Genomic DNA, 23,240 nt, shown 5'->3' with positions numbered 1-23,240 from the left:
AAGGACTGTTTTCTACATCGTTGGTGGTCATTGTGGGTGCTGTGAAGATAGGGTGCTTACATGCAAGCAAAACGCCATACATATAAATAAAGAAAAAAATGATTAACTAATAAAAACCAAGGGGCTGGGGAGATGGCTCCTGGGTAAGAACCCTTGCTGGGCCTGCATATAAGCTCCAATCTAAGGGGGCAGAGACAGACAAGATAGGTCACTGCAGTTCACTGGCCAGCCAGCCTAGTTTATTTACAGTCATGGCTAAGTGTGATAAAATGTGAAATAACAGGAAAAGAGGCTTGGGCCTTAAGGGCTGGGAAATTGTAGGCGGTATCTAAAAGTATGGAGAAGGGATTAGTGGAGGCTGAGTTTTGTTTAGTAAAGTTTGTTCGCCCCAGCCATTGTGGGGCCATCTCTGTCTATTAGTATAGGACTTGATCTCTTCCCTTTGGAGTGGGGGGGGGGGGCGTTTATACCGTAGCTTTTGGTAGAAAGGGGAAGGAGAGAACTTTTCCTGAATCTGTTGCTCCTTAGTTAATGCTTTGAACTCAAAATAATCTCTGGGCCACAGTGGCGTGTCCAAAGGTGGTATGTTTTGATCGCCGTTGTGAATTTGTGTTTTCTTGAGGTTAATCTGGCTGGAAGTACTATGTAAAATCTTGTGCTTTTTTGTTACACACAAGTTTATATTTTCTGTGTTGAATCCTAATTGTATTTTAGGTTTTTCTTTAAGAATTCTTTAAAATTTAGGTTAAAAAGTATAGTTCTATGTTCCTTTTACCAAACTTAAACTCTCATTTCATCATAATACATATTCCTATTTTGGGGCCAGGAGACTGTAGTAGAGGGGAGTAGTGTGGAGCTTGGTGTGCACACATCTTGACCTATCTGATGTGTTCCTTGCTGGATTCAGATACCAAAAAGAAAAGACTACATTCTACATCATTCACACTCATGGTGGCTACTGTGAAGACAGCTGACTACTTTACTGTGGAGCCCAGAGCCTCAGCTTGACTTGGAGCCTTGCTAAGGACAGCTGAGACATTGTCCTGACTCACTTAGAAGAGGTGGGGATTTGGGAGGGAGTTCCTTTTTACTATAGCAAGTGTTAGCCTACTTTGTTCTGTCTTTATTTTTAAACTTTCCCTCTTTGTGCTGTTGTGGAACATGTTTTAAGGTTTCTCGTACTTAAGTGCTAAGAAATGAAATTTGATATTTGGCATGGATTTTGCTTGAGAATTGGGCTGTGTATAAAATGTTTTAACTCCATGTTGCAGAAACATAAGTCTTCCAAAATAGAACTTATCTGCACAGAGGTAGAAATAAAAAAAGAAAATAGTTTCATTATTGAGTACATTAAACTAGTCCAGTGTGCATCAAGGCCAACTCTGAAGACAGGAAGATTGTTATCCTTATGTACTTAAGTGGTGTCTATCAATCCAAACCCACAAACAGGAAGCAAGAAGGTCCAGAGAAATGAGGTTGAAGGTCCAGAGAAATGAGGTTGAGATAGCTCAGAATCTGTGAGCAAGGCAGGGGTAGTGGTGACTTCCATGAGCAAACTTGGTTTGTTACAAGGTAGTCTGCATTCTTTTGTGAGAAACGTCTATTGGAGTTGAGAACAGGTGCTATAACAGGATCTATATACTGAGCCACACTACTGTAGACAAGACTCTGGACTCTTGCTGTTTGTCTTCTGCCTGGCATATTATAGTTGATTATCTGTTTTAGGCCCTGCAGTCAATAGGTAACCTAAGTGCCCATTGCTGGCAACAGGTGAATATGTCAAGAGTTCTAATAGGTCTTAATAATAAAAGCCTGGAGTCAGATATGGGGGCAAAAGTTGAAAGATCAGAGAGATGAAGGAGCAAGCCACAGCCACATCTTACCTTGACAACTTCCCAGCTGAAAAGAGAGTGTGTGTTCCTGTTTCCTCTTGCTATAGTCTTTTCTCTGCCCAGTCCCCTCATTTCCTGTCTGCACCCAGCCATCTCACTTTCTATTAGCTGGTGGCAAGCTTCTTTCTTTGATCTTCAGACACTTTATTTGTACAAACAAGATATCAGCACAGGTGGAAGACTTTTCCTTGAAGTTAAACTTTCTAGTATTCTGGCTTGATGACAAGAGGTCAGTTTTATAAATGGGAGTCAGGTGACAAATTAGGCCTATCTCCTTCCAGGAAACTAGTTTTTCTCTTCCTTGTACTATTTCAGAGATACTGCTTGAGTTGCGGAAGTAACCTGTAGTTAGGGAAGTAGAAGCTTGAGTTTCTACTCATGGAAGGGGAAGAGAATTCTGAAAGCAAGCAGGTAGATTTACAGGAACTGTAATTCTCTTCACTCTGTGCCAAGTTATCATCTCAAGCTGTCACTTGGGGTCCCCAGCTGGTGCTGGGTCCTCTTGGCTAGCTTGCTGTGTTTGGATCCTCCATAGCACATCTGTTGCTGGGAACTTTTCAATGCTAACAAGTTTGACTGCATGTTAATGCCTTAGTGTTCTGCTGAGTCCTCTTGCTTACCAGGGGCTTAATGGAAGTGGTCCATTAAGAGCTCAAGAGTAGGGTGAATGTGACTCAAATCTGTAAAGTAAGTAATGGCAGAAATTCTGAAATTCTGTTAACTTTGAAAATTCATACTAGGGATAGAAGAATTGTTTGTTTCTAACTGCACCCACCACATAGTCGCACAGTCGGGTGCTAAGGGGAGTTTTTTGTTTGTATTCAAACCTAGTATCATTTGGAGCTTACCTTAAAGGGGCCTATTACAAATTTATAATATATTATCATCAATTGAAATTAGATAACGACTTAAAAATTTTTTATCAACAAAAGTCATTATCTAATACTTGCCAGATGGACTCTATGTGTATACAAATTGCCTAGTGATGTAACCAGATAATACTATACTGGTTGACTTGACTTTTGGTTAGAGCATTGCTGGAAATTTCAGACAAATCTGAAACATTGTTTTACCACCTTTAGAGGCAATGGGACCTGGGAGAATAGAGCCAATAAGTGAGGGGTAAAATCTCAACTTTATTCAAAAGCATCAGACAGTTTATACTGTTGAGGGTTAAGAGTTACAAGAGTAAGTTGTTCAAATACAAGGACAATCCACAGGTAGCAAAAACGTGTTGTTTTCCCAGAGAGGCATCTAAATAAATAACAGTAGCCAGTTGTAATCAATAATCTAAAGTGAACTCACTCTTAGCTGCCTTACCTGGGACAGGCATAAAAGTACAGCCAAGAACCACCCATGCTATGGAGGAACAGAGATTACAAGACTCTTGTTTACTTGGAGTCTTCCCACAGGTCTTAGAAATCTCATACAGCTTTGCTCATGGACTGCATTCCTACCGCCCATGTTGGTGTACATGTTCTTTGCACCTTACTGGGTGGCATATATAACATGATTTTAAAAATCCAGTGAAGAGTGAGATAGTCGTAGAAGACAGACATTCTGGGAGGTAGGAAGACACTCGGCACTCTAGGTTTGTCATAGTGTCCATTAAGTAGGCTTACAGGCAGATCTTACTAGGGTAATTGGTTGTTCTCTGCCATGAATTTTCCCTTGTATCTAACTGGATCACATAACAAGCTTGCTTCCTTTTTACACTTGTATTAGAATGTATACTGATTTATTAAGAGGCAGCTATTTTCAGTCGTGTACTGTTTTCTTTTAATAGATAATTTTATGAAGGAGTTTATTCTGATGTTAATTATAAAAAATTATCAAGTAGCTAATTTGTTAAATACTCAATTTCTTAATGATTTTTTTTTTTTTTTTTAATGAGTTGTCTTCTAAAATACTCTTCTCTGATTGCTTTTAGGTTACCTAGGGTATGCATAAATACAGACTTGGAAACTCTGAAAGAACTTAGAGTCAGCATTTGGAGGTAAATATGTATCTGTTAAAGTAGAGTAAGGTTATCCCATTAACAACTAGCTAGCAAAAAAAAAAAAAAATCAAAAAAACAAAACATAAAGAAGTGAACACAATGAGAATTTATTGATAATTTATCTGCATGATGGTAGTGTAGCTGGTGTAAGCTACTGAGCTCAAGCCCAGTGTTAAATCTAAGAAGACCAGTGTTTGTTGATCTCATTAAGCTTTTCATATGCTTTCTTTGTTTTTGAATTATGATAATAACTTAGGAAAGGCATCCCAAATTAAAATTTCTTTCCAACACTAGCATTGTCAATTCTAATCTTGAATTGTCTTATAAACCAATTTGATGAAAAGTAGATAGAACAGGTTTAACAGTCCTTTGAGTTTGTTTTTAACCCATTTGTTAAATTGGAATTACTACTGTTGGCTTTCATGCACACACTAAAGACTTACTATAGCTGATGATCTTTGTTTTTCTTAATGGGAATCTAGGAAGTAATGAATCATTACTTTTTTATTTTTTTTGTAATATGTAAAGTATGATCTTTAACGTTTGAGTCTCATATATTTTTGAACTCTTTCCTGGAGCTTGGCTGTAGTTTTTTTTCTATCTATAGGTCAGGCTTGTCTTTGTTGCTGCTCACTCTGTTCTTTGTTTTTGAAGAAGACTTGGCATTCTAAAATATTCCAAATGTCTTTTGTTTAAAAGTTGATACAAAATAATGGCCTGTTATTCAGCTCCTCATTTGAGTGGGACTCTGTGTGTGCCTTTGGTTTACAGGAATCTTACACAGGACTGTTTCTACATTTGTTTTAGAGCAGAAGCTTGGGCATGCTGTGATTTTCCAATAAACTCTCACAATGTCAGAATGCAGTTCAGACAGCAGCAACACAGAGGTCGCAAACATTAAAACGGTAAATGTGGGCTGTTGTCTGTGGAAAGAGGACGCGGGCTTATTTTCGTGTCCTTTCACATTGTCCTTTATGTTTGTTTGGCTTTTATTCTTGTGGTGTTGGGTATTGAGTCAAGGCCTTGCTCTGTATTAGGTGAGTGCTCTGCCCTGCACTGTACTTCAGTCTCACAAAGTATTGCTAAGTGCATACCCTACCGAAGCTGGCAAACAGCTTTGTCAGTTTCACGAGTGTAGATTAGTTAACAACAACAACAACAACAAATATATATCAAAACCTGTAATTGAAAATAGTTACTTGGGGTTAATCCTTTGGTTCTGCTGAAGAAGTTAATATGGTTCATCCATGAAACTTAAAAACTCTTTTTACCATCAGATACTCAGCCTTTCACTTATGGCTAAGTTAAAACATGCCAAAGAAAGTAAAAATTGGCAAAATTAAAGGGTTTTCTGTTATTACATGATTAGGTTACGTATTGTTTTAATCCTGGCCAGTCACCATACATAAAAATGAATGAAAATTAGTTCAAATATTATGACCTTATGGAAAATATAATTGGAAGGGTTCAGTTTCAATTTTCCATCTCCTTGTAAAATCCTATCCTTCACCATCAGGGATGGTGGCAATTTATTTCTAATCCAAATAAAAATACATTGACTTGCCCATAATTGTGTTTTGTACATTATTGTGTGGTCATTCATGAATCTCTGACACAGTTTTATACACACACACCCCCTCATGCTCACAAACAGCAGATTTAATATATACAGAAAAATGGAGCCTGTATCTTGTTCTAAGGGAGCCTGTGTTCCAGGAAGAACAGAGGGAGGAGGAGAGGGAGAATCCTTGTCTGTGCATATGTGTAAAATGGTTATGTTATAAAAGTCAGAGCAAAAAGCTGCTCATGCCACTCAGCTGACTGGGCTTTCTACAAACTTAACTTTGTTTGTTCATTGTGTCTCAACTGTGGTTTAGGACAGTGGGTGATAGGATAAAAAGAAACATCAGCTCCTGTGCTCAAGGTCACACAGCCTAATCATTCATTTTAAACCAAGAATAGAGATTTCAAAACTAAGAATAAAAAGTGCTTTAGAGCTCTAGACAAATAGTTTATGGCTATTAACAGTTTCAAGAAGATTTACTGATTGTAGAAAGTTTAAAGCATATTCATAAGGACAGATAAGGAGAGTATGTCTAACCTTCAGAAGACATGGAAGCTTCCAGATGAAGGTCACACTGGTTTCTCCAGTGAGTGATGCTAGGCTCCTAAAGTGCTATAAACAAAGCTCTCAGCTTGTGACCTGGCTGCAGGACCTTCCTGGGACCTCAGGGTTCTAGTCTGATGGCTTTCTTTTTGGTCTGTTCCTGACTTCCCCTTTTTTTCCCCTCCCCTCCTTCTTTATTTCTAGTCTTTCCTCCTTTTTTTTCTATGTAGATCTTTTATAGCAGTAATGGTGATTTACAGTGTCATTTGTTCAGAGTTGCATAAAATTCAACTCACCTTAGCTTGGATAGTAACGGGATTTGTTGGCTCACACCTTTAGTAAAGATGTTAGGCTGGGCTTTAGGTTGATTGAGCTGCTCATTGATGTTACTGAGTTTGTTTATTATTGCTGTATGAAGTACATCTTTTTGATGGCTGTCAGACAATTTCAGCAGCAGACAGGTCCAGTGTTTCTTGAACTGTATTCTGAGGGGAAAAGTTGCTTTTTTTAGCTGTTGACTGAAAGGCCCAAACCTTTTGTCATTGGATTAGCATGTGCTAGGCTGATTGGCTGAACTACTTTATTAATGGCTTTCAGGACTGTAAACATTCTTTGTTGTGACGTATTTTCATAGTTTTGTATTTTATGATACTGAGTTTTGCAGAATAGTCCTTCTGTTTTTAAAAAATAGGAGCATACTTCCTTAGTTTGTGGCTCATTTTTGTAGATTAATCATTATTATCCCTAAGTTTGTCTATCTGAGAAGGAAAGTGAGAAGCAATATAGACAGGAGGGAGCTGCTGGACTCATATGTGTAGTGTTTGGACGTGAAAGAAGACATGTTGGCTGTTTTCATTGTTGCTGTCTTTTCTCAAAACTTCCTTTTACATCCCATTCCCCAGGACTTAGTTGTGTCGAAACCTTCCACGCTGCCTTGATGGGTCTAGATCAGCATGTGTGCTGAGTGAAAAGTGCAGGGCCAGGCTTAAGGGCAAGGGTTCCTAGACAGAACTGTGGTTGTGAAGTAGGCATCACAGAGTGGTGGCAAGCCAGGAAGCCCAAGGAAGTGCTGCAATAGTTGGTAGGTCTTCAGGGTGGCCTCTTGATCTTTAGAAGCGAGATGAACTTGACTTTCATGTGAGGTGTTTGAGTCCTGTGTGCTCTGGAATTGGGAATTGTGTCAGGTACAGGGTACAGGGAATGAATATTAGACTGATTCCAGTAGAAAGTGAGTTGATAATTTCCCTTGAGGAATGTGGTTTCTTTGACCAAATAATGGTGTGGTGGTGGTGGTGGTGGTGGTGGTGGTGGTGGTGGTAATGGCCTGATAGTTTCTCCAAAAATGCGCAGTCACCCCTTGCTTGTCTCCTTCCTTTGAAAAGTATAGTAAGGCTGTTAATGTTTGTTGGTGTGGACAAGCTGTCTTTCTGAGGCTCTCAGTGCTTTGTGCTGCTTCCTTTCAACAGTACCTTGAGTAAGCTGTGTATTGAATTATGCCGTTTTGATTTCTGAAATGAGAGTGCAGTGTTGTACTTCAGGAAAGAGTCTGGGAAGTAAAATGTTTGGTTTTAAGGAAACCCGAGAGCTGGATTCTCTTCCACTCTCAGAGTAATAGCAGTGAACACCACAAAGCAGAGTAGAGGTAAACATTCCAAGTGCAGGATTGCTAAATGCTGCTCCTTGAGGGAGCTAGTGATGGGCTTTCACGTAGTCTTGTCATCCTAGCCCTCTGCTCTGGTTGAGACTTTTAGGAAGACTGGGCTGGGGCTGGGTAGCCCAGTGGGTGTACTGCTTGTAGTGGGAGCGTGAGGATTTGATTCTTTTGATCCCATGCACCTGTGTGAAAGCCAGGCACCTAGTGATTATGGGGCTTGTGTGTATGTGATAGTCTCAGGTAGAGATGGGTAGATCCTGAAGTATTGGTGGCCAATCAGTTACCATGATCCTGTAGATCATGTTTTGTGATCTCTGTCCCTTCATTTCAGGGCTCCAGTGACAGACCAAAATACAACTCCACCCGAGTCCAACTTGGGGGAAAGTTGTCAGTTTATTGGGCTCACTTACAGAGCCATCAGCGAGGGGTCACTTGTAGGAGAGAGAGTGACTGCAAAGCAGCCACACCACTGGAAATTCTCACCCCGGCATGGATGGCATCTTCCTATAGCTACACAGATGGAGACCCCCTCTTCTGTTACTTTTCCACTCTAGACCTCCTGAGGCTATGTGCAATTAGAGCAGGATTACATGCAGATGGCAGGAGGTGTAGGGGGAGCAGCTGGAATTCCAGGTAAGTATCTGCTGACTCACCTTGCCTGCTCCTTCTCTGAGGGAAAGCCGTCACTCGGATCTGCTTTAGGGTTGTCTTACAAGTAGTCACAGCTGTCCTGGTGAGAATGGTGGCTGTTGTTCTCAGAAGACAGTGCTCTGCAACATCACTGGGGCTGTTCCTGTTTCAAAAACAGGAGAGTGTGCTGGAGAATGACATCCAGTGTTGACCTGTGATCTCTACACTTGCACACACTATCATACACATAAACACACGTGCACACGCGCACACATATAATTTTCAAATGATCAATTTTTATTTGACCAGCTTACATAATGAAATTTACTTCTGGAAAAGAATGTATGAAAATGGGAGAGTGCTTAGATGTCATGGAAGAATTTCCATTTAGAGAATGTCATGTGTTTAGTTTATCAGGATATGTATCATTTAAAATATATATATATATATATATATATATATATATATATATATATATAATGTCTAAGGATAGTTTTAGCTGTGTGGTTGTAGATTATCAGTTAAGCAAAACACCCCTTTTAATGATGTGATGTAGCCAGGTCAGCCTGCCTGTATGCTGGCTCATTATTTTGTCAACATAATGTTAGAGAACTTGCGGAGAGTATGTTTTTTGTATATTTGTACTTTACAACACAACGTGTATATTTACAGACTTACATGTAGGTGTATGTATAACAAGGCATTATATGGTACACATTTTCTTTTAAGAGTTTATTCTGGACTTTGCTCCTTGCCAATAAATATAGATACATGAGAATGTGAATAGATTTAAAGAATGCCTTAGAGTCTTTGACAATACCTTTAGATAGCTATAGTTACTATGGTTTTCTACTAGTTTTAAAGCTACTTCTTGTTTTCCAGTAATGTAACGATGCAAACTGATGTATTTATATTTGTACAATTGTTTGATTCATTCTTTGAATTCTTTGAATCTTTGATTCTTCTAGGTATAGGATTGCCAGGTTGAGTATAGACTGCTTGACTTTTAAAACCATCCTCTTAGATCCCAAGAGAGACCGAACCAAGCACAGAAAGAATTGAAAAGGCTCTCTGGAGCAGTAGTCTGATGTCTCTCTTGTTCCTGTGCTTTCTTTTGTTTTAACCCCGCATGGTTGTGTAATGGTATTCTTTTTCCCTTTTGTAGTAAGCTGGGCTAGAACAAAATGCAATGAAAGAAACACTGGATGAATGAAAAGCCCTGCTTTGCAGCCCCTCAGCATGGCAGGCCTGCAGCTCATGACCCCTGCTTCCTCACCAATGGGTCCTTTCTTTGGACTGCCATGGCAACAAGAAGCAATTCATGATAACATTTATACGCCAAGAAAATACCAGGTACTAATGAAACCACTAATACTGGAGCATTTTTCACTAAAATAGAATAAATTAGTATAGAGTTGACACAACTTATAAAACTTATTTACTCTTTCAAGCCTCCCTCTTCTGATTAATTTTCTTGTTTAAAACATTTTTTGTTCTTAATTGTTCTTTTCTGTTCTAACATCTGCTGGGTAATTGATTTGTGTTGGTTCTGTTTGTGAGTTCACACCGTTCCTTTATTATAGCTATTTGGATGTTTTAGTCCTAGTGACCTGGGTAGGAATGGAGATTGGTTTGAAAGTATTCAGCCCTGCGCTGGTAGAAACATACCTAGTGTAGATTCACTTATATGTGTTGTTCTAGAGAGCTAACGTGCAGAAATAATTCATAGATGAAATTGTTAGTGCTGTTTTAATATGTGCTTACAGCAGCACAGCTGTGTGTAACAGCCATTTCACTCCCCTGTTATTCTTAAATAAATGTGAAGATAGTGGTTTTCTTTTTGTAAAGTTGTCTACAGATTTATATTTTAGAAAACAGGGAAATGTCTCTATTTAAAACAAAAGCCAATTCTTAAATACGGTGCCTCATTAAGAAGTGTGTGGTCTTTTCTCATGTTTCAGGTTGAGCTGCTGGAAGCAGCTCTGGACCATAACACCATTGTCTGCTTGAACACCGGCTCAGGGAAGACGTTCATCGCGGTCCTGCTCACCAAAGAGCTGGCCCATCAGATCAGGGGTGACCTCAACCCACGTGCAAAAAGAACCGTGTTCCTCGTCAACTCTGGTAATTAAACATCATTTACCAAATATGAGAAGAAAATTGGATGAGACTTCATATTTAGATAGATTATCTGTGTGGGTATTAAGTTATTAAGTATTATTGGAAGTAAAGAAAGTTTGACAAGTAATGAGCTTACTGAAGCCCTGTTAGCCAAAATACCATTTTATTCTCCGTAGCATTTCTCTCAACAGTTCAGACTCTGCATTTCTCCTAATGGGGTTTGCTCTGGGGTGATGGCTAGGTTGTTAAAATTGCTTTCATTCTTGTTTCGCTCCATAAAGCAGGTTGAAGGCTGACTAGTGATGGGAACCTACTTGATGGGTGATTTTTTTTTTTTGCTGGTGTGGTTTTAGAAACTTATATGAGTCTTTAAAGCTGCTGAGGAAACTTAGTGTCTGATGTCTTAAACTGAAGTCTGTATGTTTGGGATTGCCAACATTAAAGTACAACCTGGGAACCCTGAATGACCTCCCCTTTTGTTTCTTAAGATAGTCTCAGCATAATTGTGTGATTTGAGCACGACTTCTTTGGTGGCTTGACAAGGTTTCAGTGAGGGGAGCAGGAGGGACAGGTTGTCGGGAGGAGTGATGGAGGAGGAAGTGGCAGGGCTCATTAGTGACTTTTAGAGGGTGATCTAAATTAGCCATTTAAAAAAATTGGTGGCTATGTATAACTGATAATTTTTGTAACTGTTCAGAAAGACAATTGGGAACATTGTTCCTATTTATATGTTATCTTTGTAACCAGCAAACCAGGTTGCTCAACAAGTTTCAGCTGTCAGAACTCACTCAGACCTCAAGGTTGGGGAGTACTCAAACCTAGACGTAAATGCATCTTGGACAAAAGAAAGATGGAGCCAAGAGTTCACTAAGCACCAGGTGAGACCTGCAGGCACCTTTCACTGTACAGACTCTACAGGTCCTTGATTTGGTTACCATTAGCCTTAGCTGTCTGAGGTAGTTAGGAAACGACATTTTCCCAGTCCCTTTCCATTCTCTCTTCCTGTAAGGTTCATCTGAAACCAGTATGAACAATGAATATTTAATGTGTGTGTCATTCAGAGGGTAGAAAAGAGATAGCTGCATTATTTACTTGCTTGAAAAACCACAAATACCTGTGACTTATTGAACTTAAAGAGAATGTACTTTTGAGTTAGGTATTTTGAAACTGGGAAAGTTCCTTGGGTAAGCTCCTGGCGTTTGAGGGAGGCTCCCTCTGCCTTCATCTTTCCATGTAGGTAGCATGTGCCCAAGGCCTTGTGTGTGGTGCTAGGAGGTACCCAATGGTTGAAGGCTGCTTTTTAACTAACATCCAACAGCCTACTAACCACTAGTATCTCTCACATTAGAATGAATCTGCTTAAATAAAGCCTGTCCACAGAACAACAGGCTGTCTAAAGAGTTAATATTTAATCTTTCAGAAAACCCTGTCAGCTTAGTGTAAATTCTTTTATGATTTGACTAGATTGACAGGTCTCATCTTTCAATTATGGCTGGGGAAACCTGAAGTCGATTTAGTGACTTACCATAAGGACATGGTCTCCCTTTCTAAGGACTTTTTACATTATCTTTCTCCATGCCGTCGTTGGTTACATCTTGGTTCCCATGTTTGTGTGTATTTTGACGTATGTAAATTTCTTTGCTTTAATTTTGACCCATGGATATCATAATCTTCACTTCCATATACTGACACTCTGGTCTCTGGTAGAGATATAGCCAGGCAGGTTAATGGCGTTTATGTACTGATGTCAGTTTTATTTTAGGTTCTCATTATGACTTGCTATGTCGCCTTGAATGTTTTGAAAAATGGTTACTTATCACTGTCAGACATTAACCTTTTGGTGTTTGATGAGTGTCATCTTGCAATTCTAGACCACCCCTATCGAGAAATTATGAAGGTAGGTTTTTAGACTTTATTAACTTCAATAATTCATGGTCAAATTATTAAGTTGTTGAGTATATACAGTTTTAATTTTTTAAAGTGTTGATTTTATGTGTATAGGAGTTTGGCTGCATGTGTGTCTGTGTACCATGTGTGTGCTTGGTATTCTCAGAGGCCAGAAGAGGGGGTGGGGTCCTTCTGAAACTGGAGTTAAAGATGGTTGTGAGCTGATGTTTGAGTTCTAGGAGGTGAACCTGGGTCCTCTGGAAGAGCAACCAGTGCTCTTAATTGCTTAACCAGCTCTCATATGCTGTGTTTACAAAAAAAAAAAAAAAAAAAAAAAAGAATGAAAGAAAGAAAGAAAGAAAGAAAGAAAGAAAGAAAGAAAGGGAAGAAAAAATGGTCAAAGGGCAGTGGTGTTAGTTACCAGTATTGGGAACTTGACTGAGTATACAGATAAATGAATCTTAAAACTAGTGTTCATGTAATCTGTAATGTTTCTAACGTCATAATATCAATTGATATATCTTTAGCATATCTAAGTGTGCTTTTTTGAAAAGTAGATCTTTAAACAAACCAAAAAAAGTAGTAATTTAATTTATAGTATTATGCTGCTGTTCCCACAGAAGTGGGTTTTAGTAATTGCTAGTAGTTTTCCTGTGCTCGAATGTGGCATTGGGCCTTGCTGTGGTCTTGCATGAGGAAATCCTTACTGTCTGTCTTTTATTATGTTAGCTCTGTGAAAGTTGTCCATCATGCCCTCGAATTTTGGGACTAACTGCTTCCATTTTAAATGGGAAATGTGATCCAGAGGAGTTGGAAGAAAAGATTCAGAACCTGGAGAAGATTCTTAAGAGTAATGCTGAGACTGCCACTGACCTGGTGGTCTTAGACAGGTATGCACCTCTCATGGCTTGACTCGAAGAAGCACAGGTTGGCCAGTGGGGAGTCTGTAGTATCTTGTATTTGGTACCTGTTTCAGTGAACAAATGGCTGCTAAAAGGAATGAGCAAGGCTGAGCAGTCTTTTTTAAGTACAGTTGTTTCTGCAGAGAGCTGCCACCTTCACTGATGGCATTGCATGGTGGCTGTGCTGGCTAGTTTTATGTCAACTTGACACAAACTGTAGTTATCTGAATCTGAGAGAAGGGAACCTCAATCAAGAAAATGTCTCCAGAAAGAAGATTGGGCTGTGAATAGACAAGCCTGTAAGGCATTTTCTTAGTGATTGCTGTGGGAGGTGCCCTCCCTGGGTGCTGGTGGTCCTGGGTTATATAAGAAAGCAGGCCGACAAGCCAGAGGGGCAAGCCAGTAAGCAGCACTCCTCCATGGCCTCTGCGTCAGCTCGTCTCCAGGTTCCTGTCTGACTTCCAGTCCTCACTTCCTTCGACAATGAATTATGATACAGAAGTGTAAGCAAAATAAGCCCTTTCCCCTCAAGTTGCTTTTGGTCAGAGTGTTTCATGGAAGCCGTTGTCACCCAAACTAAGTCAGCCAGCCCTTCCTGTCCCCTGTGTTGCTAGACTGTGAACTTTTATCAGGACATTTACCTTCAGTGTACAGAACACACCATCGCTGTGCGTTTCGTTATTCTGATTATTCTGACCTAGACATCTCTTGGGGCACCTTGAAGTCAGCAGTATACTTTAAAATATTTGAGAATACCCTATTGTTTTGAAGATTGGTTGCAGGTTTCTGAGAAAGATGCTGATTGTGCTCTGTGAGTGTCTTGGTTGAGGAGTTAACAGTTTTGAGCTTCTGTAACCTAACTGACATGGAAGCAGACACATGTGTACAGTGTGACCAATGTTGGAAAGGAGCTGTGGCAGTTAGTGAAAACTGCCATTTTGGCAGAATCTAGAATTAACTGGGCAGGTTATCTTAATTGAGTAATCAAGGTGGGATGGCTCAGCCTAAAAGCAGGTGGTACCATTCCCTGGATTTGGACTCTGGACTGAATAAAAAGGAAAAAGTGAGCTGAAAATAGGCATCCAGTGCTCTGTTTCTCAACTGTGGATGTGATTTTAACAGTTGCTTCAGTTTCCTGCTGTTCTGACTTTCCTGCTGTAATGAACAGTATTTTTTCCTGTTGCTGTGGTAAAGTACATAGCTGCTTTAAGCGCCTGCTGGCTTGACTGAAATCCCAACCATGATGGACTGTTCTTTGAACTGTGAGCTCAAATGAATCCATTCTCCCTGTGAGGGTACTTTATCTCACAACAAGAAAAACATAAGGAAGCCGTTTGAGTTAAGAAAAATGAAACTATTAAGTGTCTTTTTTGTGTCTCACTCAGTGATATCACCCATATGCTTTTAGGGTTGGGGCACTATTTGGGCTGCCTTGATTTGTGAAAGAGACAGTAGATCCAAGGGATCACATGTGTAAGCAGGCAGGTCACCTTTCAAACATACATTAGTATTAGCCAAGACAGTAAAGTGGCTCAGCAGATAAAGCAGAGCCTACCGAGTTAATGCATGGGTTCTACCCCTTCCAAGTTCCTGTCCCTCCTTCAGAATGGGTAACATGGCACTGTCACTTGACCCTCATAAAGGTGGAAGGAGAGAAGTGACTTCATAAAGTTGCCCCTACTCATGCATTCTAGTACTCACATTCCTGCCTCTATCGTACAGACACAACAGAAAAATTAGTAAGTAAACCCTTCAAAACTGAGATTTGCAGATGTTAGAAGACTTCACATAGGGGTCTGGAAGGATGGATGAACAGTTAGAGTGCTTGCTGCTCTTCAAAGGACCTACATTGGTTCGCACTACCCATGTCAGGCCACGACCTTGGGCATCTGCACTCATGTATAAATCCATATGTAGACACATCTTCCATAATTAAAAGTAACTAAAAATAAAACCAGATCATATGTTAAGCTGTACATTTAACAATAAAACATACTCCTGTGACTTCTCTTGATCACTTCTGTTTTGAAAAAGAATTGAGTATTTTGAACATTTTTGTTCTCCTGTCTAAATGAGTTAAAGATGGCAGTCAATGTACAAACCAAAACCAATTCTAAGACTCCAGTACAATCTACTCAGAGTTCTTTGAATCTTAGCCTGACAGTGATTGCCTGAATGTAACTCAGTGAAAAGCCAAATGCCAGTAGGAAGGCATGCTGTGAGTCTGCCTTTTTGCTCAATAGAGGCAGATAGAGGAGGTAAATGAATCAGAATGTTATATTAAATTGTTTTGTTTTTCCAGACAAGGCTTCTCTGTGTAGCTTTGTAGACCAGGCTGGCCTCAAACTCACAGAGATTTGCCTGCCTCTGCCTCCCGAGTACTGGGATTAAAGATGTGCGCCACCACCGCCTGTCGTTGTATTGAATTTTTAAAAGATGATGCAAAGGGCATTTGGGGAAGGGACTTGATAGCCGAAAGAGCCTTCAAAGGAAAGGTGGCTGGTTCTGTTTTGGATTAAGTCCCGAGTAGAGTTCCCAGCATATTTGAGATTTAGTGAATATCTAATTGGTATTCTTTTCTTCCTTTTTCCTTTAGGGAAACCTCTTGAAAATAGAACATATATTTAAAAACAAACAAACAAAAGGCTGTTTATTCTCTGTGGGGAAATTCAAAAATGTGAAAAAATAATGAAAATAACTGTAAAATTCTGCCACACTGTTAACACTTTGGAATGTTTCCTTACGATCTTTTCCTTGTATTTTTAGAAAGCAGTTACGTATTTTTACTGATGACATGACAGTTTGTTTCTGATTTTAAAGATACACTTCTCAGCCATGTGAGATTGTGGTAGACTGTGGACCATTTACTGACAGAAGTGGGCTTTATGAAAGGCTGCTGATGGAATTAGAAGAAGCACTTAATTTTATCAATGACTGTAATGTATCTGTGCATTCAAAGGAAAGAGATTCTACTCTGATTTCCAAGCAAGTAAGTATGTGCATTGTCTCTCTAATGAGCACTGCAGTGACGTTTCCCCAAGCTTTTCAGTTGGAAATGATCTTATGAGCTCTGGACATTTTTCATTGAACTTTTGATAACACATTAGGGTCAGGGTTGGGTTTGCTTGACAGGCACTTGCATTTGTATGTTACAACCCTTCCTACAGGGCTAAGGGTTCAGATCATACCTGTTTTTAAGAAGTGAGTCGAGTTTGTTGTGTTGTGTTTTGCTTTTGGTCAGGTGTGTTAGTTCCCTGGGGAGCTTTGGTCTGAGTTCTCTGCTGTTCCTAGCGTTTGTAACAGGAATAGCCCACACCTGCAGCAGCAGGCACAGCACTTTGCCCTTCAGCTCATTAGAAGGGAAGACTCATTGCTGGCCTGCTGAGTTGGCTCTGAGAAGGGTGTCTGTACTAGCTTGAGTTTGAAAGGCCCTTCCAGTGATCCTGATGGCATTGATGTGTATCAACTAGTAGCCACTCTAGAACTTTGCAGTGTAGCCCAGAATTTCTCATGATCTTTTTTTAACAGCAATGTCTAGGTTGGTTTTTTTTTTTTTTTTTTTTTTTTTTTTTTTGTTTGCTTGTTTGCTTTGCTTTTTGGTGACAGAGACTCACTATGTATCTTTGCTTGTGCTGGAACTCACTATGTCAACTAGTCTGGCCTCTATCTTACAGGGATCCATCTCCTGAGTGCTGGGATTAACTGGTGTCATTTCACTTGCCTGTCCTTGTTTCATCCTATAAATCTTGCTGAGTTCATTTTCAATCCAGTGTCTTCACTGGCTTATGGAACCTGGTAAACGCCCCATTCCCTAGAGCCTGGCTCTGCATTTTTATTCAGCTCAGCTGAAGTTATAAGTTGGGTTACCCTGGACAGGCTCCAAGACGAGATTCTGGATTTTACTGAGTGTTTTCATTATAGTGAAGCCAGAGGAGACAACACAGTGGCGTAGAACTGTACATCTTTTGTGGAAGGAAGTGCTGGTGCTAGCCTGGCCGGAATTGAGCCATGCTTGCTGGCATTTCATTTTGATGTTTATTATAATAGAAAACATACACATATGAATGACTAGGGAATGTGGAGCACGAGTACAATAGAAGGAACATTGCTTTGGTCTTTGCTGAAGAGTAGGCTGCTCTGAGCTATTGCACCCCATAGCCCTTTACAGAGCTGGGCAGGGAGCAAGTGATGCATTTAAAGTTCAGTTTTTTAAAGATCTTGTACAGTTGCATATTTTAACTGCTATTTATTGTCTCTGCTGGGAGGAAAGATCTGTGAAAGGAAAGTTGGGCAGATCATTAAGCTGTCGCTCTAATGTCGGGGAGTTAACCTCTGTGTTCCTGTTGGTAAACTACTTTTGAAGGAGCACTTTAGGACCACTGAGGGCCCAGTTCAGCTCTTTGAAAGTGTGTGATTATGCAGCCTTTGGCTTTCTTCACTTTTCTTAGATACTCTCAGACTGCCGTGCGGTGTTAGTTGTCCTGGGACCCTGGTGTGCGGACAAAGTAGCTGGGATGATGGTAAGAGAGCTGCAGAAGTACATCAAACATGAGCAAGAGGAGCTGCACAGGAGGCTTTTATTGTTTACAGACACTTTGCTGAGGAAAATACATGCACTGTGTGAAGAGCACTTCTCACCTGCCTCACTTGACCTGAAGTATGTAACTCCTAAAGTAATGAAACTGCTCGAGATCCTGCGCAAATACAAGCCCTATGAGCGACAGCAGTTTGAAAGTGTTGAGTGGTACAATAATAGGAATCAAGATAATTATGTGTCCTGGAGTGATTCTGAGGATGATGATGACGATGAAGAAATTGAAGAAAAAGAAAAGCCGGAGACAAATTTTCCTTCTCCATTTACCAATATCTTGTGTGGAATTATTTTTGTGGAAAGAAGATACACAGCAGTTGTCCTCAACAGGTAACTGTCTGGGTCAGTGTCTGTTCTGTGCAGAACAGAGCAGGTGTGTGTGTGTGTGTGTGTGTGTGTGTGTGTGTGTGTGTGTGTTGTGTATGGGTGGGTGGTGGGGGAAACAGTGCTGTGAGGGCTTGAAGAGCCTACGTACATGTCAGTTTGTCTTTTACAAGCTCTCATCTGGAATCCGTATGTCGTTCTGTCCTGAATTGACAAAGAGGATGCCTATAGTCACTTTCTCTAAAGGCTAATTTTGACTCAAGTGTCATTTTTGTTTTAAAGGATGCTTATTCATTCTAATTAATCTAAATTAGAGAACATACAGAAAAATTGAGTTGAAGTAAAGCATATCTTGTTTCCTGTGTTTGCAGGATTCAGTTCAGCTATCAATTACCTTTTGATGTAATTACCTTTAGTGTCTGTGTTGAGCATTTCTCACACAGCTGTTTCTTTACACACTCATAGGATACACTTTATCTTAGTATTGAGTAATTTTTAATTAAAAATTTCCCCTTAAATGTGATACTGTGAAATGCTGTTCTGGTTTCTGGGCATACAAGTCGTGAAGTCCTAGAATCTTCAAAATGCTAAGTGTCATTTATATGCTAAAGAATTGGTTCACTTTGGGATGAGGGTAGGTCTGGAATGATCTAGACAAGATTGGAAGATAGCCCTTCCCCAGTGTTTGTGGAGGGAAGGGGCTGAAGACTTAAGTTGATGAATGGCCACTGATTTAACTAGTAATGCCATATAGGAACATTTTCATAAAACCAGGAAATGAGGGAGAGAGCTTACAGATACTAAAGTTTCTGGATGGTGTAGACCTAGAAAAGGTGGAAGACATGTGCCCTTCCTCCCATGTCTTGCCTTGTGTATCCATCCATCCCTATCCTTTTATATTAACCTGTGTAATAAATAAAGCAGTAAAATGGTGTCCTGGGCCCTTTGGCCACTCTGAAGAAGACCCTACTTGGAGCTTATGACCGGCATCTGAAATCTAGGAGCATTTCTTGGAGACTGAATCTTTCAGGCTTTGGAATCTGATCATATCTCCAGGTTCATAGTGTCAGAATCAAATTAAGTTACAGGACTCAAGAAGCAACATGTCTACTTCTACTAATTGCTTGCTGAGGAAAATCCTGTGCCTTCTGAGGTCACGGAAGCCATCTGTATTGACTTTTGTGTTTGCAAACATAGGAAGGACCATGGTTCAGTCTTCAAAGCTGCACTGGTGAGAATTTAGAGATTTGCAGTTTAGTTTGGTTTATAGACTGCATGTTAAAAAGTGACTTGGAAAAGAATGTTACAAAGTTCTGAGAATATTAGTGAAGATAATGGTTAGTCCCTGTTTATATCCCTTTAATGAATATCTGTTTTTTGTTTTCCCCCTGAATATAGACCTGGACATGGAGCTGTGCTTTAGCTGTGTCAGGTGGTCATTTAACTGTATGGCGGTTTTGGTTTTTTTTGGAAATGGTTCTATAATTTTCTTCCTAAAGAGGGTCCTTATTTTTTGTACTTAAGGGTGTACTTTTCTGGGAGATCCATTAATTGGCCAAGGTTGGATCCCTGAGAGTCTTTTCTGAAAGTAGTCATCTCTGAGGAGAAATTAAGCTTTGTTTCCTGAGGTAATTGGGATTTTTTTTCTTAACTGCTTCTTGAATGTTTAGGAGTTTGAAATTTTTGAGTAATGGGAAATTGGATTGGATAGCAGTCATCTGGCAGTTTTCAGTTAGGCGATTTTGCTGGTCACTGAGCTTGGGCCTCCTGATGGATATGAAGTAAAATAACTCGAGGCGCACGGAATTATATTTACCAGGACATTCAGGTTGGAAGGGACCTCACTGAGGATCTAATCTAGCCACTTAGTTCTAAAAAAAAAAAAAAAAAAAAAAAAAAACAGTGCCACAGGAGGAAAGGTGATTTGCTCAAAGTTAAATTGCTAGTCAGTGGCACAGACAGTTGTAGAATCCTAATACTCAACTCCTGGTTTCCATTTCTTTCTACAATCATAACGTTCCCGGGTGTCCCCAAGCTGCAGAACTGAGCACTTCCAGCAGGAAGCAAGCCAGGGGACCAAGAAGCATGTGGCCGGAGTGGGGGGTGCGGGGGCGTGTTATGTCTTAGACTGGGAAAAAGGCATTTCAGGGGCAAAAAAGCTGAACACTGACATAGTTTGGTGCCACACTGTGGATAGACTCCTTATGCCGTTACACACAGGAAAGAGATGAACATTTTCTGGGGCTTGGAGAGAATGGGCGTTTATCTTCGTTCTGCCCCCTCTATGAGAGTTTTAAAGAACCCATGCTGGGATCTGTGTGTGTTTTATACAGAGATGTGTCAGTTATTGTAGAATTATTTAGCCAGAAAAAGTTTATCTAAAATCAGTCACTTTCTGTCGACTTAAGGATCAGGTAGGTTAATTGTGATCAGCTTTCATAAAATGTGACTGGAGTTAGGATGAATGAAGAGCAGTCTGAGGGTTGGCTTTATGGCACCTAATTAAAGGTACAGTGGACGTTTTGTTCTAATAAGCTAAGCTTAGGAAAACTTGGTGCAATCTGGAGTCTCTCCTCCCCTGTGTTTAGAGGAAGAAAAGTCTCCTGGACTGCAGAGTAGAAGCTGGTAACACACAGGCTGCTTCATCCCCTCACCAGCCAGTCTCGCTGCTGAGAGCTGCAGTTTCCTTCTGTGTACCCTCACAGCAGTGGTCACAGCGCTCACTCCGTGTGGGGGAAGGTAGATGTGGCCTCAGAAGGTGGTGCCCACGTGCTCAGTGCAGTGTTCTGCTTCACTAGGTACCGCCATTGGACAGACCCGAGTTTACATCCTATCTGTCTCCAGCTTCTCTCTCCCTAATACTGTTTATTCTGAACTAATCTTAGATCTCCAGAGCGGTTGGATAGAGTCCTGTGTTCTCTCATCAGTTTCCCCATGAGTGAGACCTGTGTCTCACCCAGGGGATCAGCACTCGTGCAGTCCTAGCCACTGAGCCCTGGGTTCCTATTTCACCATTTCCCATTCCTGTCCTCCATGTGGTTTCACTTGGAGATGTAGTCAGGACTTGCCTCACTCTAGTGCGCCTTCGTCTTAGCCATTTGCTGGGGTTACATGCTTGCCTCTTTTCATTTAATTTGGCAGTGGGGACAGGATCTCATTTAGTGCAGGCTGATTTCAAGCTCACTATGTAGCTGAGGATGACCTTGACTCTTCCTCCTAAGTGGTTTGATAAAGGTGTGTGTCACTATCTCAGCTTCCCTACCCCCCCAGGGATCCTATAGCATTCTGTTTCCTCAGTCTTCTGCGGTCTTTCCTTGTTTTTGATGGTTTTGAGGGTTAGGAATATTGGTCAGTTTCATTTGCTGCTGCTGCTCCATTGGGACTAGCTGATGGTGGTCTTGGCATTAAGCTAGGGATAGAGATTTCAAAACTTACTGTGGAGGTAGGGCTCCTTTCTGGCCATATCATTAGGGACTGGCAAACAAAAACCGTCACTGATGATGATCAGCCTCCTCTTAGTTTCTGCCATCTTTCCTACTGTGAAGGTTTCCTCCTCTTATTTTATGCTTTGGAAGCAAGTTTCCACATCTAGTCTGTATACAGAAGGAGGGAGTGGCTAACCTCCACTTCCTGGGGAGGCAGTGTACATATGCCTGTTATTTGGAATTGCCCTTGACTCTTTTATCCTGTTCACTTATCTTTCTGTTTGTATTTATTGGGTCAGTGTGACCCCATGTCCAGATTTCGGATCATAACCCAGTAGTATGTTGTTCATTCAGCTGTCCAGGTGTTCTAATCTGGGCCACTTAGGAGCTATTTGTGCCTTTTACACATCTTCATTTCTTTGTGTTTTCAGCACTTTGTGGCTTGCTTTTACCTTAATAGGGCTTTGTAGATTATTTTAATGTGTTGTATGTGGATCTAAGGAGAACCATGGAGCTCAGCACACAGCTATCAACTTCCTTTCAAAATCCACAGGAACAGGGCCGTCTCACCTGTTCCATCATCTGCCAAGAAATCCTAAAGACGTTTGTGCTAATCAGTTTAGCAACTTGCTGAGGACAGTAGACACTTCTTTTATTTTCCTTGAAGCCGGTGGCTCAGGCTTGGGACATGGTTAGGCATTCTCTACATTAGTTGAGCAATCATTTTCTGCTTAGTGTTAACAGCACACATACGTAACATTTTATTATTACTTACAAGGAATTTTTATTAATGTGCATGTTTCTTCAGCTTTGCAATTCCATGTCAGCATCATTAAAGAGAAATAAATTCCTGTTAGTATTTCCATTTCTCAGCTAATTGAAGCCTACCAGCTTGATAATTTGGGGCAAAACATATTCTTAATTAGGAGTAACTTGAAGTGCATCTTAAGATCTCCTGTTACATTCAAACTGATGCTTACTTATGTAAACTAAAACTAACAGGACATGTTATTTCTAAGGTAATTTATTTCAGTTTTGGGGCTTTGGGGCATGCTGTTTGTTTTTCTGTGATTCTGTTCTGTGTCGCTGACATCGTGTATTCATCACAATAATGACACAGACCTTGGAATAAGGGATCAGGAAGCTTCTGATTCTAAGTGTTTAAAGTCATCCAACCCCAGAATACTCTGCTGTCCTGGCCAGGAAAGGTTTTGCTGACTGGGGGCACAAGATAACCATACTCTACATGGCAACTCATTTTACCAGCTCTTTGATATTAGCCTGTTACGTGTATACATTAAAAAGGAATGGTTTGACTTGAAAATGCAACTTTCTATTAGGAATTTATACTATATAGCATGGTTTCAGAGGGACCATGTGGAGTCACTTAGGTCAGGTGTGGAACCATTTATCCTGTGCTGAGTCTTTGAATGTGGGTATTTCCAAATAGCTGTAATGGCAGCACTGGCTGTTAACCTTCCTTCTGTGTAATGTGATACGTCCTGTAGCTCTTTTCCATGTTTTAGTCAGAAGGCCCCTTTGAGTTTCTGGCAGTACAGCCAAGGAGCAGGTGGGAAAGGGGCCATAGCTTGGGGCTCCATCCTAACAATGTGGTGGGAAGTCCTTAGCATTGCTGTGGAAAAGCCCAGGACTCTGCAGGATGAACTCTGTGACTTATGTCTTTGGGGGGGGGGAGGCAAAAGAGGAT

General features: G+C 40.5%; 1 protein-coding gene across 1 annotated transcript in view; it reads left to right on the top strand.

The window, feature by feature from the left end:
* The window catches only part of Dicer1 (dicer 1, ribonuclease III), a 67,548-nt gene that overhangs the window by 14,182 nt on the left and 30,126 nt on the right, over positions 1–23,240 (top strand). The window contains 10 exon segments of the mRNA XM_051196547.1: positions 3,823–3,888; positions 4,699–4,796; positions 9,448–9,514; positions 9,516–9,635; positions 10,244–10,406; positions 11,151–11,281; positions 12,166–12,300; positions 13,020–13,180; positions 16,013–16,181; positions 17,641–18,113. Coding sequence (XP_051052504.1) covers positions 9,488–9,514; positions 9,516–9,635; positions 10,244–10,406; positions 11,151–11,281; positions 12,166–12,300; positions 13,020–13,180; positions 16,013–16,181; positions 17,641–18,113 — 1,379 coding nt within the window. The 5' untranslated portion in view covers positions 3,823–3,888; positions 4,699–4,796; positions 9,448–9,487.

Source organism: Phodopus roborovskii, unplaced genomic scaffold, assembly GCF_943737965.1.
Source record: "Phodopus roborovskii unplaced genomic scaffold, PHOROB, whole genome shotgun sequence".
NCBI classification, from domain to species: Eukaryota; Metazoa; Chordata; class Mammalia; order Rodentia; family Cricetidae; genus Phodopus; species Phodopus roborovskii.
The sequence above is the reverse complement of the archived record's forward strand: the minus strand, read 5'-3'. Positions and strand labels throughout refer to the sequence as shown.